This window comes from Rhinatrema bivittatum, chromosome 1, assembly GCF_901001135.1.
Source record: "Rhinatrema bivittatum chromosome 1, aRhiBiv1.1, whole genome shotgun sequence".
In the NCBI taxonomy this organism is placed as follows: Eukaryota; Metazoa; Chordata; class Amphibia; order Gymnophiona; family Rhinatrematidae; genus Rhinatrema; species Rhinatrema bivittatum.
Window position 1 is genome coordinate 158069280 of NC_042615.1, and position 20593 is coordinate 158089872.

Below are 20593 nucleotides of genomic sequence, written 5' to 3' on the forward strand. Positions count from 1 at the left end.
AGACTATTTATTTATTTAGATTTATATTCCGCTTTTCACACATTTTTTTTTCAGCAACTATGAGCTGGAGAAAGACTATTTACAGTTTTGCTTGTTTTTTGCTTTGTAAAGAACTATTTGCAGGGGGATTTTGTATTAGGGGACTACTTTAACAAGTGAATTTTCAAAGAGTTACATGGGGATTGCACATACACACACAAGTAGCATGGACCCGTATATATATGATATTTTATAAATCTCGTGAGTATGCGTGTACATGCAGCATCACACACGAATTTTAACCCACAAATCAAAAAATTGCTCCCCCAAATATCTTAAACAGCTCACAAATACTTCCTCTTGCTGAAATGCATTTTCAAAGGAGGAAAAGACCTCAGAATCCAGCATGCAAAATTTAAGCAAGCCTCGGATATTTCAATCATGGGTCAAAAACCTCCCATAGCCTCCCACTATTTTACATTGTTTGGAGTCACACACAAATTTTAACAGGGAAAAAACAGAGGTAATCTAGGAGCATACTGGGGTGGGGTTCGTACATACTCACACAAGTTGCTATTTTCTAAGAGGTATGCACACCTACATTACTGAAGTTATCTGAATACTTTTACACCTGCTGATTGACTCGCGCAATTGAAATCGTTCTTGTCATTCATCTGCAATTTTTTGGGTGGGAGGTCTGGGTGAACTAGTGGGGATTCAGGGTGAAGCGCTAGAGAGTGTAGGTGAACTGGTGAAGAACGTACGGATGAACTGGTGGAAGTGTCAGCAACTTGACGATTCCAAGTACATGCTCACCTTAGTATTTTCAGAGCGGTGCAAGCACATACTTTTAAAACCTGTCTCCTTGTTTAATTCTGTGTTATTATGCACAAATCTCATTTCATGCTTAAAATATATCTGTCTGTTTTATTTAAATGGGTAGAGAAAGTATATGGGCTCCTATATACAGTATGTGTATATGTGTTGTTTTTTTAACAATTTTTATATCTGCAACAAATTATGGATGTCCTGTAAACCACTTAGAAATTCTGACAGGCGGCATAAAAATATTTTGAATAAATAATAAAATATTAGCACGTACTACAGCATACACACATACGTTTGCGGCAGCAATACATGGTTGTCTGTAAACTGCACGGCTTCTGCATAAATCTCTGTGCATCCAGTTGTGCACACAAATGGTGTACTGCGGCCTGTTCTAAAGGCTGGGCTCCCTATTTTTTAGTAAAGTTTTCTTTTTGCTTTGGAACACAGTCTTTGGTGTGGATGGTTTTTATACTGTTCTCCCCTGGGTCTTACAGATGACTCCTGTCCCCCACAGCATGAATCCATCATGCATTTTTCCAGATGCTGTTCCCAGTGAGACTGTGCTTAGCACTCTATGAAGGTGAAACCCTTTCCAAAGGGGGTGGGGAAGGGGAAGGGACTACACATGGATTCCATCCAGGTAAAACCAGTGCTGGATCAGTCAATTGGCAGTCCTATATCATTGCCTCTTGTGGCTGTATAGTTGGAGGAAGTATTGCATTCATACCTAATGTTTCTGCTTGAGAGGAACAGAATGTATAATGAAAGTCTGAAGCTGATCTCATAGGCAGATGGTGATGGGGCATTTTCCTATAGCCTGATCTTGTATGTGGATGGAGGTGGTGGAACAATCTGCCTAGCCATAATTTGCCTAAGTATGGGACAATGTTCTCTGTAAGGTGCACGACTGTGCAGCAGCCAAATATGCCACACATCAGCCTGCACAGGACCCAGCAGGAGAAATGGCAGAAACCCACTCTGCAGCGGCCAGCCTCTCGGTCTTTTCTGTGCCAGCAGCACCACAAGCAAATCCAAAAAACTCATGGCCCAGCACTCCCTGCTGCTGCTTTCAAGATGCGCTAGATCAGCAGGCTGATCCGTGAGGTTTGAAGTTTGCATGTGGTGCCGGCACACAAGAGACTGAAAGGTCAGCTGCTGGGGGGGACAAATTCCTGCCCACTCAGCTGCTGCAGTCGGGAGCAGATTGTAGGGAAGGTGGCAAGGGGTGGGCGCAAGAAGAAGGAGAAGGCAGATGCTGGCGAAAGGGGGAGGCAATAAAAAACAACAACTTGAAAAGAAATTGAAATGTACGTGTAGCCCCTGCTCTAACCTTTTTGGTTCACAGGGACACATGTGGGAGGTCACGGTCCATAGCAGCACCCATATTCCCATGTTCTTTCCCACACGGCGAGAAAGGGACGGTCTTTCAGGGACTGTAAGATTTTTTCTGGAGCTCCTCTTCAAACAGTCCAGTAAAAAGAAAAACACACTTCACACTGTAACTGCTGTTCAAAAATAAAATCATTCACGGTGAACTCATTTGCAGGAAGTTAAATCTCCACTCACAACAGATACACTAAGGGGCCAATGCAGTAATCTTCACGGAAAGTGGGCACTGACGTTTCAGAACCCGCTTTCTTAATGCACGTATGGCGCCCGCAAGGGGGGGGGCGCCATGAAATATGTAAATTAGGGGGTCACGCTAAGAAGGGGGCGCTAGGGTCACTTGCGCGACCTTAGTGCCTCCTTGCTAATGCGACTAGCCGCAGCTGCCGGTAAACTCGGCCTCGATTTTCATAACTGGCCGTCTGCCAGTAATGAAAACTGCCGCCGATAAAACCAGCATCGGTCTTCATAAGTCGGCGGTCTGCCGAGTTATTTATTTATTTATTTTTATTTTAAAAAAGAAGTACAGAAAAGCAGTTTTTTTCTGCTTTTCTGTACTTCTTTTCAATGCGCTCAGCTATTAACGTCTGCACCAGGCAGACGTTAATATCTGAGCGATAAATATGCGTCTGAGACGCATATTTATTTTTTTGCATTTGGAGTGAATGAGTAATAGCCTCATTCCCATGCATTTGCATGTGATGAGCGCTAACTCATTCACTCCGCGTCAGACTCGAGTTAAATAGGCGCTAATCCCCCTATTGCATTAGGGGGTGGATTAGCATCTATTTAACCAGTACGCACTGTATTGCATCAGCCCCTAAGTCTTAATGCACATTCAGTACAGGAAAAGAAAGTCCAAAAAAGAAATCAGAGTTTCGGGCAAATAAATATTCCTCATACACAGGCAATAGGTCCTCTCAGATTAGAGAACTTCCCTGGGTACACCGCTGGTATCTGCAGAACATGGGAAATGCTCATGCTGGGTCAGACCAAAGTCCATCAAGCCCGTCATCCTGTCTCCAACAGTTTCTAGTCTGGGCTGCAAGATCCTAGCAGTTCTATCCCAATAGACAAAAGCAGATGAGTCTCTGGCTGATTCCTTTTTTTCAGATAGCAACATTTAGACCTTTCCCCTGTTAGGCAGTCTTCCCTCTGACTTCCACTAGAGACTAAATGCTCTTTTCTCTGACACATTTGAAGACATCCCTTTCAGATGGAACAGGAGTAAGGGTTTAATTTCCTTCTTCTTTGAGACCTCTTCTTTAGATCTTCAGAAATCTCATGGACTCCAACTCATAGGACTCCAAGACAAGACTTCTCTAATCCTGAAGGCCTCAGCACCCTGATCTTTGGTCCCAGACACCTTTCTAAGACAGGAGGAAGGACTGGTCCTCTCCCCTTGGAGAGATCACTCTCCAGCACCTCAAAGAAGAACCTCTTCCCTTGGAGGGAGAGACCTGAAGAACCATGAAACTCATGACACCTTACACTGGATAGTGTCAAACCTCTTCTACAATTTCATCCTCACCCTCATATCTGTTGAGTCCTGCTAATAAGGAACAGTTTTTGGGCCACTTTATACTGGGTCACAGCTATCCCATGGCTAATATGGCATGCTCCATAGGCATCATTCCACTGAAGAGGGGTGTGTGCAAAATTTTAAGTTCATCTACAGACAAAAGTGTCTTAATGCACCAAATAAATGTTTTTATTTATTAGGGATGTGCATTCGTTTCATTCGTTTAATTCTTTTCATATTACATGTTTGTATAGGAAACGTATGAAACGAATGCACATCCCTATTATTTATACTAATTCAAATAAACAGGCGGTCTTACCTTTCTATTAGCTGAAAGAATGTAGTTCAATCAACATAACAACACTGTCGGTCCCCCAAAACAGGCTGTGTTTCATAATGGCTGCATCGGGAGGGACAGAAAATGAGACCACAAGGATCTTCAAAGTCAGTTGTGCAATATATCTCCAAAACATAGCGTGAAAGACGCTGCAGACTGCCATTGCCAGAAGAGTGCCATGATACTGCTGTTTCTGTAGCCCAGTGGGGGAAAAACAATGGTAAGGGAGAGGCTGAATTAGGGAGCAGAATAGCTCTTCTTTGGTGTGCTCTGCTCTTTCTACTCAATTCTCCCCCTCCCCTCCTTTTCCCTGAAAGGCAGGAGGAGAGGGACTGAATTAGGGACTAGAATGGTTCTTTTCTTCTCTACTCCAGCATCTACCTCACCCAGTTTCCTCCCCTCCCCTCCCCTGCCGTTCAAACTGCCTGGTAGGGGAGGGGCTGGAGCAGGAAACGGAAGGCTATTCTCTGCTAGGCTTTTACTTGAACAAGTTCCATGTGCCTATAGCTAGGGAAGAAGAAAGTGCTGGGGTCAGTCTCGCAGCTGGAGAAGGGGGAGAATGCTATGGCATGGCTTGAGGATAGAGAGAAAAGTGTAGGGGCCATCCCTGGATGGTGAAGAATAAAGAGAGAACATGTGTGTGAGAGTATGTATGTGTGTGGTGGTGGTGGTGGTGGAGGGGGGGTGGGGAATGGTGGGGATGGAAGACAGCAAGTTGATGTATACAATCCTTTCCCAGTCCACACTGAATCTCAGGGTGACCACTATTCAAACGTTCCTAAGGATTAGGTAGGAAAATGTGATGGAGGGAGGGATTTCTGTTTCAGACTACTTAAAAACACCATGCACTGGAAATGTAAACAGACCTGGCAAGGTCATCAGAAGTGGAGAAAGTATTAATTCCGTTCATAAAAAGAAAAAAAAAAGAGATTTGGTTAGAAAACTAACTAGCTGTGAAGCAGAAGCATACAGCTGGCGAGACATACACACATAAAAACCGTCATACTGGGTCAGACCAAGCGCCCATATAGCCCCGTGTTTTATGTCCAACAGTAGCCAATCCAGGTGACAACTACTGGGCAGGATACTAAATAGTAGATAAATTCAGTGGGCCCAATATTGAAAGATATCCAGATTTATAACTTAGGCCTGGATTCACCATTCTAACGCAGAATGGTGAATCTAGCGAAAACAGAGAGGGGGGGCAAAGGGGGGGGGCCTGCGAATAGCGACACCATAAAAGGTGTAGTTATTCGGCGCTCTACTGGTGACGATAACGTGTCTTACCTTATCGCCGCCAGCGAAGACATTGCAGAGTCCGCCCCGACGCCGCCCCAACTCCTCCCCTTGTTGGGGAGACATGATGCACTTATTTTTGTGTATATGTTCAATGATGATTATATCTTTGTGGTTCACTTGGCTTTTGCAATAAACAGAAAATTACAAAAAAAAAAGAGTGAATATCACTGCTTATCCAGTTAAGTTAACCGGATAAGTTGAGCTGCCCCGATCCGCCCACTGCCTGCCCACTGCTTTCACCTTAGTCAGATAAATGACTTATCCGGCTAAATGGTGGCTGCTGAACATAACCAAATATTCAGTGGCCACCACTTAGCCAGTAAGCTATATTTATCCAGCTAAGTAGCACTAAAATCACTTTCAATATTGGCCTCCATGCTGCTTACTCCCAGGGAGAAGCAATGGCTTTCCCCAAGTCTACCTGGTTAATAACTGTTTATGAACTTTTCCTCCAAAAACCTGTCCAAAACCTTTTTTAAACCTAGCTATGCTAACTGCCTCCAGCAATGTATTCCAGAGCCTAATTGTGCATTGAGTGTAAACATATTTTCTCTGATATGTTTTAAATGTGCTACATAGCAATTTCATGTAATTAATGTACCCTACACTTGGTATATTTTAAAAGAGTGAACACCCTAATTACATTTACCCATTCCATGATTTATAGACCATCTATCATGCCTCTCCTCAGCCGTCCCTTCTTCAAGGCAAAGAGCCCTAACCTCTTTAGCCTTTCCTTTTAATGGAGCCATTTCATCCCCTTCATCATTTTGCTCTTCCTTCTCTGTACCTTTTCTAGTTCTGCTATGTCTTTTCTGAGATGTAATGACCAGAATAGCACACAGTACCCTTGGTGCAGTCACATCAGGTATAAAGATATTCTCCATTTTATTCTCCATGCCTTTCCTAATATTTCTTTTTGACCACCGTCATACATTGAGCTAAAGATTTCAACATATTGTCCATGATGATGCCTAGATCCTTTTCTTATGTTGTGACTCCTAATATAGACCTTCTAACTATAGTTTGGATTATTTTTCCCTATCAGCATCATTTTGCACTTGTCCACATTTAATTTCATCTGCCATTTGGATGCCTAGTTTCTCAGTTTCGCAAGATCCTCCTGCAATTTTTCAGAATCCGCTTGTGATTTAACAACTTAGAATAAGTTTGTGTCATCTGCAAATGTGATCACCTCACTCCTTGTTACTTTTTCTAGATCATTTATAAATATATATTAAAGCGCACCGGTCCCAGTACATTTCCCTGGGGCACTCCACTATTTACCTTCCTCCATTGAGAAAACAGTTTTCTATCTTTTAACCAGTTCATAATCCACAATAGGACATTGCCTCCTATCCTATTACTATTTAATTTCATCAGGAATCTATTATGAGGGACTTTATTAAATGCCTTCTGAAAATCCAGATACGGTATATCCACCGGCTCACTATTATCCATATGTTGGACTTATGGTAAACAGAGAAATCTAATGAGTAACTAGGCATTGAAAAGTGTTTAGAAAGTGGGTAAGTGTGGTTCAGCCAGAGGAACTTGTTGTGCATAAGGTTTTAGCTAACAGGAACTGCAAGCCCTGAGTAGGGTGGTTGTTGTGTGAGTCCTGGGAGTTAGTGCTATTATGGTAGGGCAGGATTGCTATAAAGCTTCTTAGTGTGTTTTTGGCACATCACAAAGTGCCTGGCAGTTTGCTTTGCTGTTAATGAGATTTAGAACCTAATTAATATAATAAAAAAAAGAATATAATTCAGTAGGAGCAAAAACCGCATGCCATCATCATGGATTAAAGGCACGCACATACTCGATTTTCAACTCCCAAGATAGTGATTACTAATCAGTTGGTTGGAGATTAAAAGTCAGTTTTGGGAGAAGTTAAGGATCACATCCATACAGACCTGTGGTTCATATTTTTGGGACCAGGCTCACATTTGCGTCTACTTATAGGTTATGAATAATAATAGCTTTATGCTTTAAATTAAAAATAAAGTAAAACATTTAAGAGCCTCCCAGCCCATTGTATTGTATATTGTGTGTTCCTTTTTACTCCATATGTGCCAAATTGCTTGACTATAGCTCTGCTCTTCCAACACAAAAAGAAAAAGAAAACAGCAATTGCCTATGAACTTTTCAAATAAACCCCACAAACCAAGGAGAGCCAAGAATGAGAGCAAGAGCAAGGGCAAGAAAAGAAAAGAAGAAAAAAAAAATGAAAAATCCTAAAGAAAAATCAACTACAATAGCCACAATCCAGAGGATTACCTTACAAAGCAAAATTATACTAAGGATGTGTCTGACTTTACAGCAGTCATAGAATCAAGAACCAATCTTATAATTGTGCAGGTTCAAAGAATATGTACCCATTTCCCTGATGTTTAATCAAGCATTTGCAAGGAAATCTTAGGAAAAATCTGTCCACATAGACAGTTTCCCCGAAGCAATAACAAAAATGATATCCCTGAACGCGGCACATATATTTGTGGTGTGATCCTGGCATGTGTGAAATCTCAGTCTCCAGTCGGAATGCAAGGAGTCACCATTCCATAATATTAAACATTTATTATTCATTCATTTTCTGGTACAATAGGGTAAAGTAGCTGTGATTAGAAATGTATAACCCCTGTCAATATATGAATATTCAGAATTTACAAGCAAAACCATACAAGTGCAGTTCTGAGCAAGCATTTACATTTTCCTTCCATTATTATTCAAAGTCAATTTAAAAGGCCAGCATGATGGCTCATTGCCAGTGCTGCACCATGCAGAAGGCTCCTTGGTTGGATCCATGGTTCCTGGAGTGTAGGACGTTGCAGTCATTGCTTAAGGGTTACACCTACTGGCAGGACTCAAGGCCTATGAGTGCAGGGTTTTGGAAGGGGTGGTGGATGCATGGAATGAAGACAAGAATGGTAATGAATTCAGAAGGGCGAGAGAGAAACGCAGAGGATCCCCTAATGGATCAAGGATGGAAATGAGGAAATGGGGTAATTTTAGGAAAAAACATTTCTTACCGCGGGCACCTGCATGGAGCGGCAATTACTACCCTAAGCAACTTGCTGGGCAGATTGAATTGGACCATTTGGATCTTTATCTGCTGCCTTTTCTATGTCATTATTTTTGTACAAAGTACCTTAAGATCAAATATATATAAATCCTCTAGCGGTTATCAAGGCTGACAATAATACAAAAATGCTAATCTTTATTTTAGGGAAAAACAAAATCTTTGTTAGAGAAATTGGTTGATTTAAGAAAACAATTTTAGGAAGAGTATGAAGGGGCAGTGAATCTCTGTGGCCCGTCTATCTCTTTCTTGCCTGAACTTTCATTTTCCCTCTGTATTCCTCCCTTTCTCAGTCTTTATACCTGGCTTTTGATCTCCCTTCCCCCTCATCTCAGAGCTCTGGGAATATCCACAGGGTCACTGAACAGCCAGCCACGATAACCGTACTTCATGATTATGGCATAAAACAACCAAACAAAATGGTTTTGTTTGGCGATGTGTTTTTTTTTTTATTTGCTTTAATAACTCCGCTCGCCGTGTTGTAGCGGTAAGTACACAGGTCTGTAAATCTGCTTCATGGAAGGAGATCAAGGGGATAAAAACAAGGGTAGGAACATGGGGTGGGGACTCTTTGCCCTTGAGGAGTTCACGTGTGGGCTCTTCAAATTCCTATTCATTTGCCTTCCCTTGAAAGCTCTACAGAAACAACTCATTGTGACCTTTGTGCCGACATCATTCTTGATTAAGCTTTTTTTTTTTTTTGTCTTTTATTTCCCTTTTCTTTACACAAAACATGACCAGAGGCAGAAAGTAGAAGAAGGGGGGATAAAATGGGAACCTATATTTTTAGAACTGGCATTTGGTCCAGGCTTCTAATGAGTTTGAATTCTGTCGGACCTGCAGGCCGTGGGGGGGGGGGGGTGTTTGTTTTGCCCTCTTCTTACCGTAGGAGGTACGAGCACCCTACAATAAATCCGGCTGTGGAGCAGGCCCTTGCCCATTTTTCCCGCTGGCTGGTTTTCACTGCCCGCTGAACCGATAATTCCCCAGCCAAAAAAAAAAAGAAAAAAGGTCTTTCAGTTATGTGTTCTTTCATTCTTAGCTGCTGACAAGGTGTGTTATTTACTTTTGCTTAAGTGCTGCTGGGGCCTGGTGTACTGTTGTTATGTACAGACCATTTGTGCTGTCATGAGCCTTTTTTTTTTTTTTCTTTTTTTACACCAACCTCCTGGTTTCCTTCTGCAGCAGTTTTGTGGTTCTCAAACAGATGCATTTTCAGTTCCGTGTTTGTAACTGAAACGTTCGTGCTACAGCTCTTGTGCTGCGTTGTCATCCTGTGATTCAGTTCAAACACATATAACACACACACACACACACATACACCTACATACAAAAGTAAAACTGCAAGTTACTAATATCTTGCACACAGAGAATCAAAGGACCTCTGAAATCGTTTTGTTTTAAATAAATGTGAACAAAACATTTTTTTTTTTAAATCTTTGCTAAAAGCATCACATTGTCAAAGGAAAATGTGCCCTTTCCTTATCTTATCTGCTGTGCTGCACAGCTGTTTGCACTACACCTTGTGCTAGGGTCATGTTGTTTGTACATGGTTCACTCCCATTTGCCTGTTTCAAACTCGTACATGAAATATTTCTATTAAATTCCTGTCACTGCAAAAATGTCAAGGCTCTGCTCTTCTATTCTTCCCCCTCAGGTTGGAGTTAGCCTTCTCAATAAATAAAAAAAAAAAAAAGTGTAAAAATCCATTTGCTACAGCTGATTTTCTATTAATGTTCAAACTGCTGTACGAGCTTTCTGATTCTGGCAGTTTTAATGCTCTCTACCCTCTCCCGCTCCCGCCTCCTTTTCTGTCCCACCCACCCTATCTCATTCCAGGCGCCCTTAGCAAATGACTTCCAAGGAATTTAAATGGCTAAGGGCCCTTGACCAATAACGAGATGCATGCCCGGTATTAACAGAATTACGCAGTTCTCCTGACTAGGTGGAAAGGCTGCTTTTAGCAAAGGTGAGGGGAGCCAGTCACCTGTCGCACCAAGGTTTCACGGCTGGAAAGGTATGACAAGCATTATGGATTCTAAAGTGCCATAGGTTAGTTATTCTTAAGCCTGATAGTTGTGTGCTGAACTGATTTCAATTTTTTTCAAAGAGATCAGGAAGGATTAAAAGCTATACAAGAAAAAAAAAAAACACAGGGAGATTTGCTAACTGGCTACGCAGAGAGACTTGTAAACGCTCAGCTAGAAAACAAAAAAAAAATCTATGCAATAATACCTGATTTTTTTTTAAATTATTATTATAATAGAACATCGAAAAGATGCGCTAAGGGATAAAGGGAAAGAGTAACTAGGTATTTATGTTGTAAAGGACAAAAGTTTAAAGTACATAAGTTCATTATTAACTTAGAAACAGTGTGAAACTTCCTCTAGAGCTTTGAAACACCTTGTTCTTGTTCTGCGTTTTCGTAGCCTGTGAAATATCAGAAACTTGGATCTATCCAAAGCTAATGTGTGATCCTCCTGTTAGCAGAGAATCGGAACCGGCCACAAGCAGGTTTCTCTGTCCGTCTGTACTCGCCCGGTCCTTGAACTGATGATGCATTTTAGAACGAAGCCAATTTAAACTATACATTTCCAAAGCCCAGATTTTTGTTTACTTTTTATAGGCTGTTGGATTTATTTTTAGACAGTATTCACTAAAAGACAAAAAAAAAAGAGGCTAGTGAGAATAAAACTATTTCTTTCCACCTCAAGCAAAATGTATCCTGGCCGTGTGTATGTATATATGCCTAACATTAATATGAAGCAGAGAATATATACCTTTCAAATATTATCCCTTGTTCAGATAAGAATAGTTTTATGCTGATAAAGCTGGGTGAATACAATATCAGAGATATGATCAGTAAATAAGTTGGAATATAGGTGAAAAGCTTGTCACAGGCACTGATATTCTGTGGATAAGGGTCAGATATAAGTGGGAGTAATTTGTGATTTGCTGTGATATGTTTGTTTTTCCCTGCAGTTATATTGTTTTGCACTTTATAACAGAGATTAGATAACATTTGATAGGATTCTGTTATCAAAAGGTGGAGTAGTTTGGCTAATCTTTTTTTCTTGTGGCATGTGTCAGTTCTGTTGTTAACCCCCAAAGTGACATCTTGTCCTTCAGTTTTTCATATACTATTTACCTGTAAAAAAAGAAGCATATTTTTTTTAGGTAACCTGTTCTCTGGGCCCTCATTTGTGCTCTGTGCTGTTGCTCTCTAGAGATTCCCCACTCATTTTCTCTAGGGGTAAAGAAGAGTCACACATGTAACAGAACTGTTGAAGAATCTTGGCTTTAGAGTTTCTCATGACAAGAAATCCTAGGCATTTTCATGCTCCCAAAGCTTTTACTGATTGTTTTAAATTTAGTGAAAATGGTTCCTATTTTGGCAAAGGTGATCCTTTGGTGGCCTTCTTCAGAACTTTCTGACTGGTTAAACATTTTTATAATATTAACTCTGCACAGAGGTAAATGAATGCTGGCAATTTCTTCCTCATGGCAGTAAAACCTTCTTTCTCAACCCCAATCAGAGGTTCAAAGGTTTATAGAAACCTTACAGATCAGAGGTCACACAGAAGTTGCTGCACTTTGCAGCTCAGTTCTGCCGATATAACAGAATTTCACAGATATGATGACTGCTTTTTTTTTCTCTCTCTCTCTCTCTCTTGCTGCCAGGAAGTTAAAAGCATGATTTGTACAAGTCTGCCATTGGTACCTGAGTTTAATGAGTAACCAGCTGTTGCCTTAGGTTTCCCTGGTGTAAGGTGAGCATTATAAATGGGGTCAGATGTTAACTCACAAGGGGGGGGGGGGGGAATAGGACTGGATTTTAAGTCGCTGATTATAACAAAATACCTTTCATCAACATAACTTTTTGCTTTTTAAAATCTTTCGCACCCACCTTCCTGGGGTTCACACTGACGGCCTCTGTGCTGGGAATGCTCGGTGTAGTCCGAGGAGGTGCAGGCTAGTGGTTAGAGTCGAGTGGAATGGGATGACATGAACTCCAGACTCCCCCACTCCATGTGACCCTGAGATCCTCAGTTTATTCAGTTACACATGGGTAATAACCATTCCCCTTTTCTTCATGTCCCCCTTTGGAAGCCTACATGCAATCCAGATGCTAGAAATATGCTGTCAGGTCACCCACAAAATAGGTGGCTGTTCTCGTGCTTCCAAAGTATTAATAGTTGTACAGCGTATTTTGATCCTCTCTGGTTAAAAGTTACCTTGAAACCCAAAATTATAATTTATTATTATTACCTGTAGCTGAAAAAGCTATAAAATCCAGATTATTGTTAAAAGTATTTTATTGATATGTATTGTAAACAAACTGATAAGGAAATCTGATCAGGAAGCAAAATCACAAATACTTCCTTACAAAGGAAAAACAAACTTTCTTTGTATGCCTGCACAGGAGTCTGTTTCACTTTGTGTTGTGAGTCAGTACTGTAGAGATCACTGAAAGTCTTTACTTAAAGCAAATGAAAAAGCACCATCACAAATACTGAACTGAAGAAAATACCCAGTTTCTGGAATAGCCCTATAAGGCATTTCAAACTTTGCTTCAGTTTCCTAAAGTCTATCCTAAGGATATGAGAGGATGGTCACTTGAAAATGTGGATTACTAATTAATTAGCTGGTGAAAATGTTTTCCATAAACTAAAAAAAAGAATCTGATCTTTTTTTAAATTTATTTTTTCTCAGCCTTCCTTGTGATTTTTAGTAGTACCAGGATTTGGGATTGTGGATTTGGATTTTCTATTTAATTACTTGCCTTTTCTAAATTTGAGCTCAAGATGAGTTACAATTCAGATACCACCATCATTTCCCTGCCCAAGAGGACTTACAATTTATTTGGTGCTGAAAGATTTGTTCACAGTATACTATATCTTTTTTGTATTAAATATTGATATAGAAATATAGCTGGGAAAATATTTTATTACTGTACGATGCCAACTAAACGTGTGTAAAGCCCTTGTGACTTTCTACTAAATTTATATTGAAATCCATGTTTTAAATCAGAGTTGGTATTACCCTTGTTGCATGCAAACTTGTTAACATGCGCAGTTTTAGTATGCGCCAGCCATGGTGTATGGCAGGGGTGGCGAACTCCAGTCCTCGAGGGCCACAAAAAAGCCAGGCTTTCAGGAAACCGCATTGAATATGCATAAGATAAATTTGCATGCTCTGCCTCCATTATATGCAAATATATATCTCATGCTATTCATTGTAGATATCCTGAAATCCAGACCAGTTTATGACTCTTGAGGACCAGCGTCAAGCACCCCTTTTTCTAGAAGGATGCAGAGTTCACCTCTGGGTTGAAGAAGAGTTGAGTGGTGTTCCAGGGGGACTCCCTATCAACAAATGAGACCCTGAAGAGCTGCAGAAGCTTTTATCAGGAGACTGAAGGATTCAGTTAATCTACACTGTATTTCAATGTCCGTGACAATAGCATCTCACCTGTGGGTTGACAGGATGAGCTTATTTGTTTTGTAGAAGATCACCAGGATATGGGATCTTTGGGATGTTTCCCGCTTGCTTCAGAAATCCTGATAATCCTGCAGTCGTGTTCATATGGGATCAAGAAACTGTCCCACAGGTGTTGCATGGAATATTCAGGTAACCAGTTTATTGATTTGACATCTTGGGTTGCAAAGAGCTGGAAACTGCTTTGGTATCGAGTATCTGATGCCAGTGATCTCACCTGGTTTTTGATCCTCTGCTTGAATTTTGAAGTGAAGACCTCAAAATAGGTTTTTACAAAGTAGAGTGGTATTGCAGTATTCCCCATCAACAGGGCCTTGAAACTTATTTCCCTCCTATGAAAAAGAATCCTCCAGTCTAACTCATGACCTGGAGAGCAAAATGGCTACCTCTGTTTACCACTACTCCTAGCATTGTGTATCTGACATCTGTCTGTGACTCTGGTAAAGGGATGCCAATGTCTTTTAAATCTGAGTTTTTATTTCTGGGTCCCTTTGGATATCCTTATTAACAGGGCCACTGAACCATTTGATGAGCTAGACACAGCTTGTGGGAGCTCCCTGAAGCCCCTTGTTAAGCAAAGAGTGCTTCACTGAGTGCAACAGAACTGGACAGAGCCTTTTGATAAGAAATTGGGAGTACATCACTAGATCAAAAGTGTATATTTGTGATGAAACATCATGTTGTCCAGGAAACATGGCGAGCTCTGACATAGGTTCACGTTTTATAAAAGTAGAAACTTGGGATGTTTTCAGAAATCAGTTATTCATCTTCAGTCTCAGGCTACTGCAGTCCCAGGAAATGTACAAGTAACAACATTTTGCAGGTGGAAGTAGTTTATATTTTTTTCCATGCAATTTCTGTTTTCTTTAGGTGTAGAAATTGTGGGTTTGGCCATGTCTGCAGTATTTGGTACAAGGAAACTGAAGGAGCAGTGGTTTCAGTTGTACCTCCAACAACTAATGTCTAAATGAAAATTGCATGCTCTGCCTCCATTATATGCAAATATATATCTCATGCTATTCATTGTAGATATCCTGAAAACCAGACCAGTTTATGACTCTTGAGGACCAGCGTCAACCACCCCAGTTATACTTTTATTTAAAAAAAAAAGGGGGGGGTTTGTTTTTGTTTTTTAAAGAAATACATTTTGTGGGCATTCTGACATCACTTTGTGATCACATGACTAGATACTATTGAGTGCAATGAAAAAACTATAAGATGAATTACATCAAATGTGCTTTATGTTCAATCATTTTTATTAGTGTTTAAAAGTAAAATCAACTCTTTCAAATTTCAATGAGCAGGTGATACAATATATTTTTTAACATACAGTATCAATATTTGCTCCAATAACAAATGTGCTTTTTTTAAAAACAATTTTTATTGATAAAAATTATGAAGCAATCAACGCAGCATCAGATACATTGCAATTAAAACAAATTGCAAAAGCATTAATTTAACTGGCATAAATTTCCTGGCATTGTTTAGCACATCTCAAAGGAAAACTATAAATTTCAATATGGTTAACTGGGATGAGAGTGGTAAACATTGCTAGTTAGTTTTGGCATTGCGGTTAAAAATGGATGCATTCTGTTATCATAACAGCCAGATAAAGAACTCAGGATTCAGCTCCATTGCCCAAATCCACATACATTCTTGTTTTCATCAAGATCAGCAAAATCCACACTTACAGGGTCATTTATCAAATCACGTTAGGGCCCTAACACCCATGATAATGCCGTAATACATGCAGTAAATACCGCATCGTGAAATGTGTATGCAAATGCTATTCATGTGGGAGGAGTTTGGGCAGAATAAATGGAAATGAGGGCTGGTTAATGTTGCGTGCAATAACATAACGCACACTATCACGGGATTTAATGCCAGAAATAACTATACCTTTTTCCTGAGTATTATGCCTGTGATAGCTGTGCGTTACTCCCAAAACTGGATTTATCACAAATCCCTTTTCAGGGGAGGGGGAGAGAGAGTGAGAGCGAGCCTCTGGGGAGGCTGACCTATATCTGAACTTTTTATACCACTGTACGAGGGTCATCATCAACTCAGGGTGAGGTTTGGGGGGCAGATTTACATGCACAGTCATACATACGAACAGCATAGTTACCATCAGTGAAGATTTAATCTGATTTGGAGTGATGAAAGGTGAAGGAAGCGTAGATTTGTGCCACATTCTCTCTACGTTGCTTGATGCTCTCTCTACCTAGCTGCAATCAGGCTAGGTAGAGAGAACATGGAACAAATTTGTTCTTCCTTCACCTTTCATCCCTCCAAATGATTCTTCACTGATGGTAACTGTGCTGTTCGTACATATGACTGTGCATGTAAATCTGCCCCCCAAAACCCAACTCTCCACCTAAACCTGAGCCCGAGTTACTAGCCTTTCTCTCTCTCTCTCTCTCTCTCTCTCTCTCATAAAAGCTGTCCAGTAAGACTTACAGGTGTGATACATTTTAACAACATTGTGGTAAAATATCTATGCAAAATGGCCTTTTTTTAATCACAGGCACTATTTTTGCTTTATTTATAGCAAAATGATGAATCTAGGCCTAAGCTGGAAATGAGGGGCCGGAAGAGGGCAGTGAGTTAGGAGAGAACCATGCATTCCAAAGCAGATTCAATACTTTTCTGACAGTTTAAACTAAATGATGAAATGGGCCAGGTTTTGACCATATGAGCCAATGTATCCTGCAGTAGAATAGTTTCTAGCTATATTAATACCTGATTCACTAACGGTCAAATTTTAAATTGGCCATGGATGCAAATTCTGGCAGTTCCGAGCGTGGGCGGGCCCTGTGCGAGCTGCACACATTTTAAAAAGGGCCCAGCCACGCCCGTAGCTGCCAATACACGCACAAGCGCCGGGCCCTTAAAAAGGGGCGGGCAGGGGGCGTGGTCTGGGCAGGGGGAGGGCTGGGGCAGTGCCATTGTACATTGTCCTGATGACTCGCGTGCCAGCAGCCGGCTGGTACCCGCAACTTACTTCAGGGCCAGAGCTGAAGTAAGTTAAAAAAACAAAAAAAGTGATAGATAGGAAGGGTTTAGGGGGTGGGGAGGAGAGGAGAGAGGAAGAGGGAGGGAGTTTAGGTAGGGTGTAGGGAAGTTCCCTCCCAGTCCGCTCCTTAATTGGAGCAGACTGGGAGGGAACTGGGGAAGGCCCAATTGTGTCGCCATGCTTAATTTACAAAAATTCACCCCCCTTGCGTGCACCACCCACACGTGCAAATGCGGATTGTAAAATCCAGCACACATGTGCGCATGGCCACCTAATTTTATAACATGCGCACACCGGCATACACGTTATAAAATCGGTGTGTATCTTTTAAAATCTACCCCTAGACACACAATGGGAGAAAAGCCTTAATGAATCTGGCCCTTACAAATGTATTTATGTTCCAGCCATACTGAAATGGAGAGTTTTTTTCTGTTAGCTTATTTGGAAAAAGATTGCTTCAGGCTTCTACTAACTGGTATAGGAAGAAAAAAAAAGGCTGTGAATATTCTGGGTGCCCAGTTTATATGTATGCCCATAAAATTACATTCCACTGTGCCCTCAGCTAAAAAGGAAATGGTAAATAAGTAAGTAATACTATAGCAGGAGTTTCTCAAAAGTAAAGTATATTTGTTAGACTTGGATTCGCATGTCAAAAATGTAGATAATTCCATTTTATGAAGGGTAGGGTGAGCTAAGCCTGGTTTGTCTCTCATTGGACTAGTAGTTCCAGTTTGTGAAGAAAAGCAGGACTGCAAGTCCAGAGAAGCAGCAGGACAAAACCAGGGCTGGTTCAGCCAGTTCCTTATGTCGCCTCATTCATATCTGTTCCTGCACTACATGCCAGATCTCATCCCACATTGCTTACTACTCTTACATGGTGGCAATCCTGGCATCACAGCTGTTTCATGCATGACATAGAGCGACAATTTGATTTAAGGGTAGAAAGTACGGATTGTCCTATAGTCCTTGTGTTTGAAAAGATAGCTAACCATTCCCTATGTACCCGTTCCACCCCACTCATGATTTTATAAATCCCAAATCATATCTCCTCTCAATCCTCTCCTCTTCAGGCTAAAGAGCCCTAATCTGTTTAGACTTTCTCCATAAGGCAGCTTATCCATCCCCTTTTTGGCGCTCTTCTCTGTACCTGTATTGAGGTTTTATTATTCGTGCATTTGTCATTTTGCATTATTTTTGTAACCTTGTTTTTTCATGTTATTTACATTGGACACCATTTTGATGGTATGTAAAAATAAAATTGCCATTGGCAATAGAAGGTGAAGAGGAAAATGAGGATTCTGCTTTGATTGCAAGCATGTCTGTGATCTCAAAACTGCCGACACAACAGTGTAATTTTTGAATGTTGAATCTGCTCCATCAACACCAAAAGCAAAGGTCCACATTTAAGTAAAAAAAAAAAAAAAAAATTCTAGCAAGAACTGGGAAGTGGTATCCAGATTTGAAATTATTACAGCTATCCAAGATTAGTGCTAGTCTCTGCCCTCTAGAGTTCTGGTTTTCTGCACTTGAGGAAATCGCACAGCATATTCTCTAAAAACATCATCTTTACAAATGAAAAAAAAAAAGTAATTGACTCTGATATTGAAAATGCATTGTTGTCTGGTTAGCATGTGTTACTTTGTCACAATTCAGGACAAGAAATATCAGATTCAGAATTTCATGTGTTCCTCAGTAGATTTTGGTTTCCAATTTTTGTTTCCTGCTATTGTAGACTTCTGATTTACATGTGCATCTAGATACTTACAGTTAGGTGGAGGTGAAATACATACCTATATTCCATTGTTACAAATATATATCAATGTTCCTCTAATTTAATAGGCTATGTGCACAAAAATTCTTTGTTTGACTTTTGTGCTATGACCCAAGTGTCCTTGAAAGTAAATAATATTGGGATTTCAGAAGTGTTATTTTAAGTAATTGTTTCGATGAAAATAGTTCTCCATTGTTTTAACATAACACTTATTTTAAATAAACAGCATTAAATTTAAATGGGATCTTTTAGGTACAGATACCATTTATTGTACTTTTTCCTTTAAAACTTTCTTTGATTTATTTCAATTTGTGCACACTATGTTTTGCTGACGGCCTATGGGCATGCCACAACTTAAAAGGAACAGTGTTTTGCCTTGTGCGTGATTGTGTTTATATATGTATAACCCCCTCTTCAGTTTAGTGCCAGAATAAAAGGGGCCACAGAGTCTCCAGGGCCAGTCTCACTGTCCTGGTCCTCTAATTCGCTTTGATTTATTTATTTATTTCATTCACACACTGTTAGCCACTGGGGTGTTAGGTTTTCTCTGGTGGGAAGGAGGACAAGCCACCAGGGCCCTAGATGCCCAATAAGTGGGGATCAATACACAGTGTCTCCAGTCCCGCATGACCTTTCCCACAAGGGTACTTACTCCAGTAGATTTCAGTAGGCTGGGTCTCCAATTCAGAAAGAGAGCAGGCAAGAAGCTTGAAATGGTGTTCAAACATAAAGTTTACTGTAGCTTAGAAGCACTTCATCCAAACCAAAAAAGGGCAAAAATCATAGAACACAAAATAAACGTTATGTGATCTTGATGAAATGAAACTCCAAGTGCCTTAGAATTGGAGAGAGAGGAGGAGACTGAGTCAATGTCCCTTCCTGGTGACAGGAAAGATTGAGAATTCTTCTCTCCAAAAAGCAGGCAGGAAGGTGGTGGAAAAAAAGGTTATCCTAATCTCCTCAGGCAGGGGCTAAAAGCCTCCTTCTCTCAAAAGGTTCTCTTCTTCTCTCACAACTAAACAGTCCCCTCTTCCCATTCTGTGAAAGCAACTGGCTAGCGGGGCACAATCCTACCCCTCTGGAACAAGTTGAGGTACCACCACAATAACTCCACTTCTTCAAAAACCAAAAACTACAACCAACCATGCATTGCTGATGCTCAACCCAGGTTAGATAAGGGGAACTTGACCAATCCCAGCACCCAAAGCAGGAAAAAAAAATATCTTAGGGTTGGTCCAAAAATGTTTAAAAAGAAAAAAACAACTTTGCCTAAGATGGAGAAAGTAAAATAAATAAGAGAACAAAAGTACATCTTACCTACGTATGTACACACTGGGATGATCACTGGGACATCCCCTTGGTAAAAACTGTTCCAAACATTACTATGTTTACAAGGCCAACCTTCTTCCAGTTCGTGTCGACCCTGGCAGTTACATCAGCGGCAGTCCTAGCAGCATGGAGACACAGCAAACATGCACTTCCAATCTCTGTGGCTGCTCCACCTCCCTTTGCTATGTTTTCTGTTTACAGAGCACACACCGTAGAAGAACAGCAGCCAAGGGGACAGGGCGTATTGGCTAACCATGTTCCCGTCCTGCTGGCCAGCCACTACTCTGCCCATAATATTGTGTCCCAAGGAACTATAAAGGAGCTTGAAAAAAATGGAGAGGGAGATAGAGGGGAAACTGGGTGTGGGGTGATAGGATTATGGGGAGGAAGTATGAGACTGAGATACATCTGGAGAGATGGGGGAAGGGTAGCAATGGAGAAGAACCTAAAAGAAAGGAGGCAAGACTGGGAGATGAGGAGATGGAATCCTGTGAGAGGGAGATGGAGAGGAACCTTAGTGGGAGGGGGCAGGAGATAGAAAAGAATTAAAGGGG

At 40.8% G+C, this 20593-nt stretch overlaps 1 protein-coding gene across 12 annotated transcripts in view; it reads left to right on the top strand.

Moving 5' to 3' along the window:
- Positions 1-20593, top strand: part of RBM47 (RNA binding motif protein 47) — a 363750-nt gene that overhangs the window by 285705 nt on the left and 57452 nt on the right. For 3 of the 12 annotated variants that reach the window (XM_029588998.1, XM_029589025.1, XM_029589098.1), the window contains exons 1-3: positions 10333-10444; positions 12109-12197; positions 13936-14058. The exons of 3 other annotated variants lie outside the window; for them this stretch is intronic. In XM_029588998.1, the coding sequence (XP_029444858.1) occupies positions 13964-14058 (95 nt within the window). In that variant the 5' untranslated portion in view covers positions 10333-10444; positions 12109-12197; positions 13936-13963. 6 more of the 12 variants (XM_029589015.1, XM_029589008.1, XM_029589042.1 and 3 more) reach the window with 6 other exon arrangements.